This window comes from Tupaia chinensis, unplaced genomic scaffold (assembly GCF_000334495.1).
Source record: "Tupaia chinensis unplaced genomic scaffold, TupChi_1.0 Scaffold000078_1, whole genome shotgun sequence".
Lineage (NCBI taxonomy): Eukaryota > Metazoa > Chordata > Mammalia > Scandentia > Tupaiidae > Tupaia > Tupaia belangeri.
In genome coordinates this window covers 1,812,834-1,824,054 of record NW_006159539.1, presented here as the reverse complement: position 1 = coordinate 1,824,054, position 11,221 = coordinate 1,812,834, and the positions used below count along the sequence as shown (strand labels likewise).

The window sequence follows — 11,221 nt, the reverse complement described above, 5'->3', positions numbered from 1 at the left end:
ACTTCCAGGCAGCTTATCTGCTGTGCTCCTCAAACCCCAGGATCTCCTGAGGGTCTGGTTAAAATGCAGATTCTGGGGCCAGCGGGTCTTCCATGGTAGACTCCACCGTTGAGTCTTGGACCACCCAGTGGCTTGAAACTCACGCTGGGTTTGTGTGTGTGTGTCCAAAATCCTGAGAGGAGAATAGAGAAGAGATTGCCGCATGGCCATCCCCTTGGGAGGTGCGCGCTCTCTCTCTCTCTCTCTCTCTCTCTCCCCCCCTCCCTCCCAGCAAGCTCACATGCCCTATAGCAAAACTTAAAAAAAAAAAAAAAAAGATTCTGAGTCAGCAGATTTGAAGGTGGAGTGTAAGAGTCTACATTTCTTTTTCTTTTTTCTAACTGCCAGAGGGAGTGTGGGGAGAGACAGGGAGACGGGGCGAAAGCACCCCATGGGGCATGGTTGTGCCTCAGTTCCTTCTCTGTGTCTCCACCCTTCCGGAGCACACAGCTGTGTGTTTTCCCAGCTACTGGGGCCGCGTGGGGGCTGACTTCCCTAGCCAATGGGCTGCAGGGCCAGCCCAGCGAGCCTGTATTTTCCACAAGCTCCGGGGTGCTGGCGGTGCTGGGGGAGGCTGGGCCTGAAGGATGGAGAGCGGTCGCTGGAGTCCCGTGTCACACAGCGCAGGGCTGGGGCTTTTCCAGCCAGCCCGCTCCCCTTCCCCTCCATGCTGACTAGTGGGATGTCCGTGCTGTCCCCCGAGAATGCAGCTGGCCAAACGGAATTGCAGAAAGAAGGATGAGATGTTCTTTCTCCATGCAGCCATGAAGCATGGGAGACCGCGTTATGTCCTAAAAGCCTGTCTGAAGGTCAGCTCCGATGAGGTGTGGAAATAAGGGCATTTGGAGTGTGAACTTGCCCTCCTGCCTGGCACAAAGCCTGCACGGAAAGGCCCAACCACTGCCATCCTGTGCTGTGTCCGGTTTTCATGCGATTGTCCCTAAAAATGTGATTTGCTAATAGGAGTCCCATGAGACACCCAAATCGAATGCTCATTCCTTTGTCCTGTGAAAGCATCTTCTTAAAAAATCTGTAATTTGGGACCAGCAGTTAGCATAATGGCTATGTTGGTAGACTCCCATATAGTTGACCATGGTTCGAGTCCCAGACCCGGTGGCTTAAACTCATGCCGGGCTCGTGTGCGTGTGTGCCCAAGATCTCGAGAGGAGAATGGAGGAGAAAGGATTGCAATATGGCCATCCCCCTGGGGAGTGATTTCTCGCCTCCGTCTTTTTGGGAAGACCACCACCCCTAAAGAAAAAAAAAAAAAAAAAAAAAAACTCTAAAAAAAATCTATAATTCTAGTCATTCCCTTTGGTCATCTATTACCCTGGCAACAATAAATATTTTTTTATTTGCCAGAGGGTACATGCATCCACCAAAGACAGACAGAGAGGGGGAGAGAGAAAACACCCCTTAATGGAGCATGGTCACACCTCAGTCCCATCTCCATTTCTCCCCCACTGGGATTTTGAGCACACATGCACACACACCCCCAGCATGTTTTCCAAGCTGCTGGGGCCAAGGGCTGGGCCGTGGCCAGCCATGTGGAATCCGTCTCTCTTAACCACTAGGCTACAGGGCTGGCCCGCCAGTACTATTCGAGTTGATGTTTCTGTAAGCCTGAAAGTTGTACGTGCTTGGGCGGGTTCCACACAAGTGTGAGGAGGACAGGGACAGGGGCCCTCATGCCCTGGCCTCCGTATTCCCTGACGGCTACAGTCTTCCTCCAGCCCACAGCCAGCCTCCCACTTCGGACACCTGCTGCTCCCTTCTGCCCAGGGCTCTCTCCAGTGCCAGGTATGCTTGCTCTGTGGGGTGGCATCACCCAGAGTGCAGGGACATTCAGGTCCCCGAGGTGACTCCCCACCCATGGGGGATGAAAACTAGTGGGTAAGTCCCCTGGCCTCCCTCCAGGGGGATGGTTCTGAGGCTTGTTCCCATGGGTGCTCAGAGGGGCTCCCCCAGGGCTGAGCCCCCGAGCCTACAGCAGCGTCCAGTTCATAACACCCTCTAGGCTTTCCTCCTCCCCGTCTCGGTGTCCTGCTTCCTCACTGTGCTCCCGGGACCACCTCTCCAGTGAGCTGCCTGCACCCAACTCCCACCTGAATCTGCTTTGGTGGAACCCAAGACAAGTGCCAAGACTTGCCTCCTCTCCGCTAACACGAAGCACAGTAAAACGCCCTTGAGTTTTGGATGCCTCGTTCAAGCGCAGACTTGGCAAGTCCCTGTCTCTCAGGAACTGACTGCTGGCAATGGAAAACCGGGGCCATTCTCTGAGCCCTTTCTGCCCGGGGCAGGGCCCGGGCTGCCACTTACACTTTGGTCCTCGTCATCACTCCGCATGTGCTGGGCAATGAAGCTGACACCCTCCAAAGCCTCCTGCACGTCCTGCCGGAACCTCCCAGAGGACCTCAGCCGGAAATCCCTGGGGGTGCCTGCTGCGTCAGTGCCAGCTGGCGACTTGGGGGCTGCAGAGGCGGGGTTCACGAAGTACATGGAGTTGGCGTAGAGGTTGCAGGGGCTGCCGGCGCCCAGGGCAGAGGCGGAGGCGACGGCCTCGGTCTTGGTTGGGTGCAGCTGGCTGGGCTGGGGGGCCCTGGCTGGGCTAGCGTTGGCGCCGGGGCGCTTCATGAAGAGGAAGGTGGGCAGCTGGTGCAGGAAGCAGCGCTTGACCCAGGGCGCCATGGTGTGGGTGCTGGGCGAGCGGTGGTGCACATTGAGCACACACACGCTGGTGACGATGGAGAAGGTGACCAGCACCATGGTGAACATGAGGTACTTGCCGATGAGCGGCACGTCCAGGGAGGTGGGCGGCACGATCTTGGAGATGAGCAGCAGGAAGACGGTGAGCGCCAGCAGCACGGAGATGCACAGCGTCATCTTCTCGCCGCAGTCGGACGGCAGGTAGAAGACCAGGATGGCCAGCGAGGTGATGAGCACGCAGGGCACGATGAGGTTGATGGTGTAGAAGAGCGGCTTGCGCTTGATGATGAAGTCGTAGGTCACGTCCACGTAGCTGGGGTCCTGCGGGTTCACCGTCCTGCGCCCCGGGAGGGCCACGATGTCCCACTCGCCGCTGGGAGTGAAGTCGTCCATGCTGGCGGTGGGCTCCATGAGCACCATGTCGATCTCCGTGTGGTCGTAGGTCCAGGAGCGGAACTTGAGCGTGCAGTTCTGCTGGTCGAAGGGGAAGTGCTTCACCTCGATCTTGCAGGCGCTCTTGTAGATGGCAGGGGGCAGCCACTGGATGCTGCCGTTGGAGCGGACCACCACGTTGGTGTAGACGGACACCTCGTAGGTCCCGTCAGCGCTGGGGCGGGGCAGGGAGGGTACGGCAGGGAGCGTCGTGAAACCCAGAGACGAGGCCCCGGCCCGCCCTCAGGCTTGCGGAAGAGCCTCTTCCCACTGACCACCCTGGCGACCCCCAGGCCCTCCCGCCGTGAAGCAGCCTGACGGGATGGCCCAGAGAAGCCCGTTAAGCCTCACTGGTCCAGTGTGGCAGGCTTTATCACTGTCCTCCTCGAGGCAGGACGGCCCACGCTCAGAGACGCCAGGTGACGTCTCCTGGGTCAGGAGGCTACGAAGCAGGAGAGCTGGGATTTGCACTCACATCTGCTGCCCCAGACCACGTGGGCCTCTTCATTTCCTACGACTGCTTGTGCAGCTGTGTCCAGGAAGCCCCTTTCTTGCTCCCTCCGCCTACCCTAGATATCAGTGCATGGGGCATGGGTGCTGCCCATGCCCGACGCCGGCAGAGCCACTGAGGCGTGAAAGACAATATGCGGGGGCAGTCGGTGGGGTGGTGGTTAAGGTGCTGGACTCCCACGTGGACAACCGTGGTAAGAGTCCTGGACCCAGAGGCTTGAAAATCACACTGGCGCATGTGTGCATATGCCCAAAATCCTGAGAAGGGAATGGATGAGAAGGGATAGTGGTGTGGCCATCCCCTCTCGCTTTCCTTCTCTCTCTGTCTTTCTCTGTCTCTCTCTGGTGAGTGCACTATAGCAAAAAAAAAAAGGGGGGGGGGCAGTATGGCGGACAGAAATAGCACTGGGCTGGAGGTAGAATGCCTCCCTGGCTCCAGCTGTGCCCGGCGAGGCTGACAAGGCCTCCCCTCCTGGGCTTCCAGGTCCTTCTGTACCTAAGGGCCTGGGCCCCGCTCCTTTGTCCCCGCTCCAGCCTGCCCTGTGCGTCTGCTGCAGCGCTGCTGAGCCCCGGGTTGCACTGCAGCCTGGAAGCCCCCGAGGCTGGGCCTGCAGCCAGGCCTGGCCCTCCCGGACGGCGGCCACCACTCACTTGTTGTAGAGCACGATGTCGGGCAGCCAGACGCGCTTCGCCGGGATCCTCAGGATGCTCACGCCCTCGTAGCGGGAGCTGTTCCAGGCCAGGCGGTAGTCGGTCCACTCCTGAGCAGACGGGCAAGGCCCTGTCACTTGGCCTCCTCACCGCCACCGGGCAGCCCTCGAGCAAGACCTCGGGGCCGAGGACCCTGCAGGCACCTACCTGTTTAAGCCAGACGTTGGTGGTCATGATCTGCTCCCGCTCGTTCTGGGGAGGGAAGTGGGGCCGTGGGTCACGCTGGCCCTGCCAGCACGCAGGGCCGCACGCGGGGCCAGGATGGCAGTCGCACAGGGCCCCGCACACCGAAGGGCCACTCCCTGTCCCAGGACTGGTGGGGGCACCGAAAAGCCAGCCCCGTTGTGTGTTGGGCCTGCGTGGCCGCCAGGCACCTACCACGCTGATGAGCTGGGCCAGCGACAGCTGCAGCTGGATGGAGATGAGCTGGGCCGCGCTGGCCGGGCGGATCAGCTTGTTGTAGCGGGTCGTGTTCAGGAGGTGGTCCATGAGCTTCTCCTCGGCGTTGGCCACGCGGCCATCCCCTGGGGAGCACACAGTCAGACCCGCGCGGCCCTTGGCCGCCGAGGGCAGTGAAGGGGAGAGGGCCAGGGCCCAGGTGCCCCCGGGAGGGGTGAGCCTGCCGCTCTTAGGGGACCTGACATTAAACATGTTCAAGACAGGACTGGCTCTGTGGCCTGGGGGTTAGGGTGGCTGGCTCTCACATGGCTAGCCCTGCAGTTTGAGTCCTGGACCCGGCGCCTTGAGAGGCATGCTGTGCACATGCATGTATGCCCAAAATCCTGAGAGGAGGGAGAGACAAGAAAGGATTGCATTGCGACCATACTCCCTGGCATGTATATGTGTGTGGGTGTGTGTATGTGTATACGTATGTATGTATGTGTGCCCGTGTGCATACATGTGTGTATATATGCACAGACTGTGTATATATGTGTGTACATGTGGGCGTATATGTGCATGTATGTGTATGTGTATATATGGGTGCATTTGTTTACTTGTACACACATGTATATTTGTATATATGTATGCTTATCTGTATATTTACACATGCGTATGTGTATATGTGTATATGTGTGTATGTGTATATATGTATATACATGTATATATGTGTATGTGTCCAAAGGTGTGTGTCTACATGTGTATATGTGTGTATGTGTATACACATGTGTATGTGTACATATGTTCTGGATGCCGCACCTTGAGAAAAGTGCTGGGCACCTGTGCCTCTAAGTCCAAAATCCTGAAAGGAGGGAGAGACAAAGGATCGCGTTGTGACCATAACAGACCTTTCTTCTCTCCCTCTGTGTGTGTATACATGTGTGTATGTGTGTACACATGGGTATAGACTGTATATGCATGCGTACATATGTGTATATGTGTATATACATATATGCATGCGTGTACATATTGTGTATATGTGTGTATGCACATAGATGTGTATATTTGTATACGTATTTACACACATGTATGTGTATACACATATACGTGTGTATATATGTATATATATGTATATATGTGTGTGTGTATGTTCAAGACAGCCCAGGTCTCCCTGTAGCAGGGAAGGGCATCTTGCACCCCAGACATCATCCAACCTGGGTGTCTATTCCTGACCCAGCCTGGTTCACCTGAGCAGCCACCAGTCCTGTCTGTTCGTCCTACTTTCCAAGTCCCGCCGTCTATCCTCCCAGCTCTCCCACTATAGTCCCGGCCGTGCTCACCACACCTACCCTGGCTGTGCCACAGCCCCCCACTGCCTCCCCACCCCACTCTGCCCTTGCCATCACATCCCACAGTGCCAGAGGGTCCTCCCTACCACAGCCTCTCGGAGCGCCAGGCAGAGCTCAAACCCACACGTCTGGCTTGGCATTCCAGGCCTCTGCCTCGGGCACTGGCTTGTCTTCATTCCCCGTAGCGCTGCCTCCAGCCCGCACACGCCGCTCCTGCGGCTGCTTCCCCGGGGGCTGCCGCTCTCACCCCTTGGTCTCCAGCGAGCTTGTCTGCCAGGTTTGCCTCAGGCCCACAGCCTCAGACACCAGCGTGTCCTGTGTGCTGGGGGCAGCGGCAGGCAACCTCCAGGGAGGCTCCTGCCCTCACAGAGCCCCAGCATGGGGGAGGCTGGAACTCCAAGGGGCCGTTGTGTGCGGTGGAGCCTCCCCTGAGAACACAGGGCTGGAATCGGGAGGGCTTTCTGGGCTCAGAGCGCAGGGTCCATTTGCAGCACACATGGAGGGATCCAGCTGGCAGTCGACTGCTGATCTGGAGCCTAAATGACACAGGGGCTTGGCTCCGAGCCACATTCAAGACAGCTCAGCTGAAAGGCAGCCCCCGCGGGGTCAGAGCCAGCCACAGCCCTCCTGGCCCTCTGGCTCAGGCCACCCCTTCACACACCAGATCCCTCCCTTTTGAAAGTCTTTCTTTTCCCACTTATGACAGAGAGAGACATCACCCCCAGTGGGGTCTTGACACCATCATCGCCCCCAGCTCCAGCCAGCCCAGGGCTCATAGCACACAGGCCCGGAATCCTCGGGGGTTTCAGGACGTGGACCTGGAATCTTCCAGTGTCACTCAGCTCCACAGAGCATGGCCTTTCCTGCTGGACCAGCAGCCAGCCCCACTCCCAGGTCTCCTGCCAAGCATATTGGGGTTCTAGTCTCCTGAGGGTGAGGATGAGGATCAGGGACTTGAACTCCGGTGCTCAGTGTCTTTAGAGAGACATGTCAGGTGTAGGTGGGGAACTCCCTTGGGAAAAGGGAGACTCAGAGGAAGGTCGAGGACCCCTAAGCAGGAGACCCCAGGCATGGAGAAGCTGAGGGGAGGTAGAGGGAACTCCGGCGTTGGAGGAGAGCAGGTGGGGGCCGAGGGAGCTGGAAGAGCCGGGTCGGGAGGTCCGCCCAGCCTAGGGGTCAGTTACACCTTCTCCCAAGGGGCACTGAGTCTTACCCAGCGCCTCTCTCTCTGAGTGGAACCAGAGGACCCTGAACATGAACCCTCTGACTGATCAGGTCTGAGGAAGGCTTCTGGGTGGGTGCTGGGCTAGACACGTGGCCATGGGAGCCGGCCACCCTGCCTACTCGATGCACTTTCCAACTCGCTGCCTATCTGGAGCAGATGCAATATTTAGTGCCTTGCGAAAGATGCTCCCGGCACCTGCTATCTGCTGTCCCTCCCCCAGATCGCCCTGGGCTCTCTGGAGCAGGGTCCTGTGCATGCTTGGCCTAGATTCCAAGCCCCGCCTCTCAGACCCTGGACCCCTGCTCCCAGCGGAGGCCAGTCTGCAGCCGCAGGCTGTCAGTGGGCCCGCCCATAACCCTTCTTGAGTGTGTCTCCCAGGGCTGACCCCCTGTTGCACGTAGAAAGATGTGACTTGCCCAAGCTGCCTGGCGTGTCTGGGGTCAGCGTGTGCAACCCTGCAATGCCGGGGATGGCTGGAGTCCACCCCTTTGCAGTCCCAGGAGGTGGCCCACTGGCTTTCCAGGAGTCCAGGGCAGCTCTGCAGGGGGTGGTCCAGTGGGGGGCTCTCAGCACAGTGCCCAGCCAATGTACTTGGAAGGCTCACCTTTCAGGCACATAGCTGGCCCTGGGGCCCCTCCCCACAGCTCGAGGACCAGCTATAGACTCCAGAGTTAGAATCCCCAGAAGCTGAGACCATGTAACCCGAACTTCTGATCCTAAGCTGGGGAAACTGGGCTCAAAGGAGGGAAGGAATGTACTCGAGGACCCCCAGCAAGTCAGCGGCAGTGCCAAGCCAAGGAGCCTTTTCAGACAGAGGCCTCCCCGACCCCTGAGGCTTTCCAGCACCCTGGTTAGCTCTCCGTAAGGAGTGTGCCCTGCAGAGGCGTCTCCAACCCTGGACCTGAGTCACCTGATGCTGGCGTAAACACCTGAGTTTGTACTCCTGAGTGCGCGCATGCGTGTATGTGCTGAGTGGGTGGAAGGAATTGGCCACTGTGGGCTAGAGCGCTCCTCCCTATCCCCGGGAAGCCCGCGACAGCACATTTAGGGTTTCCTATGAGCTGCTCGATGCCCGCGAGGCCTGCCAGGTTAAAGTGACAAGGGACAGGCCTTTTAGTGCCCGTTGTCAGGGGTTGCCCAGAATGAGCAGAAGCTCCTGGGGTGCCCCGGGGCGTCACCTCCCAGCCCACGGGCTAATCCAGTTAAACAGGGGCCACCACTAGGGGTCAGCCATGATCTAGTGATTCTGCTGAGCCGGAGGCCACCAGCCTCTGTCCGGGTCTTGCCTTCAGAGACCTTCTCTGGGAAAACTGCTCCACTGCAGGAAGGACTTGTCACCAGTGGCTGGAGTTCCACAGTGTGTATGTGTGTGTATGTATGTGTAAGTGCGCGCATGCGTTGTGTCCGGTTTGAAAAAGCATATCCAATCAAAAAACCCATATCGGAAAACAGGGGAAGATATTCCTGTTGTTTTGGAATACGAATTATAGGCCGTAACTGTCCATAGAATCTTCTTAGCCAGTGGGCCCCTGGAGGGCAGTGACTTGTAGTTGGGAGTGTGTCCCAACTGAGGAGGACACAAAATGTTATGTTTATGCTAATGTTATGTTTGTTATTAAAGGCTGCTATGGAGGGACCAGCAGTTGGCGTAATGGCTATGTGGCTGGACTCCCATGTAGTCAACCACAGTTCGAATCCCAGGCGTGGTGGCTTAAACTCATGTCAAGCACGTGTGTGTGCGTCCCAAGAGGAGAATGGAGGAGAAGGGGTTGTGGCGTGACCATCCCCTGGAGGGGTGATTTCTCGTTTTCTGTCTCTCTGTCTCTCTCTGTCTTTCTGGCTAGTGCACATGCACTATAGCAAAAACCTCTAAAAAAAAAAAAAAGGCAGGTATGGGGTTTTAAACGGTCAGGATTTTATCTTCTACAGAGATTTTGCTGTATAAGGAGACTGTAAAAAGTTTGTGAGAGTCTGCAGGTGGTGTAGTGGTTAAGGTGCTGAATTCCTGCATGGCTGACTGCGGTTCGGTTCAAGTCCTGGACCTGGTGACTTGAAAACATAACAATTAAATAGATAAATAAATTAGTGAATATATATATTTTTAATTTTGTGGGAAAATGGAATTGAAGTACAAGTCTTGGGATCAGCAGATGGCGTAATGGTTACATCACTGGACTCCCACATAGTCAATCACAGTTTGAGTCCCAGACCAGGCAGCTTGAAACTCTCACCGGGCGCATGTGCGTGCTTGCCCAAAATCCCAAGAGAATGGAGGAGAAGGGATTGTGGCGTGGCCATCCCCACCGGGGAGAGTCATTTCTCACTTTCTGTCTCTCTCTGCCTCTCTGGTGAGTGTACATTCCCTTTAGCAAAAATCTCTAAAGAAAAAAAATGACAAGGCTTTTTGGGTGCAAAAAAGAAGTTGAAATCCATAAGTAGTTTTTTTTTTCTCATAATACGCATGTTCTATGAACTTTGTGAAGATGCTGCGTATTATCGGTGCTTCTCCAATGGTGTGTGGCAGTCACCAGGACGCTTGTATAAGTGCAGGTCCAGCTCCATGCCCAGAGAGGCTCATCCTGTGAGCCTGGGGTGAGCCCCGGGGACCTGTGCTGGGGAGCCAGGCAGCCCTGGGACCACACCTGAGAAACACTACAACTGTCCCGACACACATCCGGGTCCCCAAGTATGTAGGGAGGACCCATCCTCTCCTTAGAACAGATGGGGAAACCGAGGCCCAGAGAGGATCAAGGCATGGCATGAGGGCACCAGGCCAGCGGCGGTAGCCATGACTCACGTGCTGCCTGTGGCCCCTCTGCTGAGAGCTCCATTTCCCACAGGAATACCGCATGGCCCCCACACCTCCCTCCAACACCCTCCAGTGGGTTTCTGTCCAAAGAAGTTGTAGTCTTGAACCTCTGGGCAACGGGGGTGCAGAGGACACGCTCGAGCCAGCGTGTAAGAGTTGAAAAGGCCCTTGGAGCTCGGGTGGGGAAACCCACGCCCAGAGAAGGCAATTCTCATCCCTTATGGACTCTCCTGGGGAAGGGCTGATGGGGTTTCCCATCCAGGTGTCAGAGAGAGCAGGGTCCTGAGTGGCAGGTGCCACTTTCCCTGTCTGTTTTCTGCCAAGGGCACTGCCTAGCCCACTGACCCCCCAGGGTAGGTGACCAGAGACCTGGTGCCATGCGTTTTCTGGAAGATTGGTTCCCAAAGTGCAGAACCTCCCAGGACTGGCGACTTGGGTAAGCCACTGCAGGAGGCCTCTCAAGGCTGGGCGTTGATCTGCTTCCAGGTGTCTACACCCTGCTTCCAGGTGTCTACACCGCTGGGGTGTGGGCTGCGCTGTGCTCAGACTCCAAGAAGTCACCCGACCTCGGCCCTAGCAGCCCTCTGCGCCTGGGCTGAGCGAGCTGCCTGCAGAGCGGGTGCCACCCGGCCAGCCCGTTGCTCAGCCCCAAGGCTCTTGCCCGGAGGGTGGTCCTGGCCATGCTGCAGCGCACAGGAGAGGCTGCCCCCAACCCACACCTCCAGGCCCGCCAGCCCCTGCTGCCCCTGCGAGTGGGCCAGCCCTGCCCACGCTCCTATCAGGCTGGGGCAACCTCGAGCCACTCCCCCAGGCGCAGAGCACCCTCCCTTTCCTCCCACCTGTGGCCATTCCGGCCCCACTTTATAAACCGGACCCAGGCGCCCCTCCCTGCTTCCCCCAAAAGGAACTCACCGTGCCCGCAAAGGGCGACCAGAGAGAAAACGACCAGGGAGTGCGCGCTTTTCATAGCGGGTGGGGCTGGGGTGCAGCCCTGCGAGCTGGGCCGTCGGATCACCCGGGCACTGGCGAGCCGCTACCCGGCGAGGGAGCGAGTGAGCGCTG

At 57.5% G+C, this 11,221-nt stretch overlaps 1 protein-coding gene across 1 annotated transcript in view; it reads right to left on the bottom strand.

Annotated features, from left to right (window-relative positions):
• Window positions 1-11,215, bottom strand: part of CHRNB4 (cholinergic receptor nicotinic beta 4 subunit) — an 18,738-nt gene extending 7,523 nt beyond the window's left edge. The window contains exons 1-5 of the mRNA XM_027769230.1: window positions 11,072-11,215; window positions 4,777-4,922; window positions 4,546-4,590; window positions 4,339-4,448; window positions 2,359-3,352 (exon numbers count right to left, since the gene is read on the bottom strand). Of these exons, the coding sequence (XP_027625031.1) occupies window positions 2,359-3,352; window positions 4,339-4,448; window positions 4,546-4,590; window positions 4,777-4,922; window positions 11,072-11,126 (1,350 nt within the window). The 5' untranslated portion in view covers window positions 11,127-11,215. The remainder of the gene's footprint in view (window positions 1-2,358; window positions 3,353-4,338; window positions 4,449-4,545; window positions 4,591-4,776; window positions 4,923-11,071) is intronic.
• Window positions 11,216-11,221: the final 6 nt, after the last annotated feature.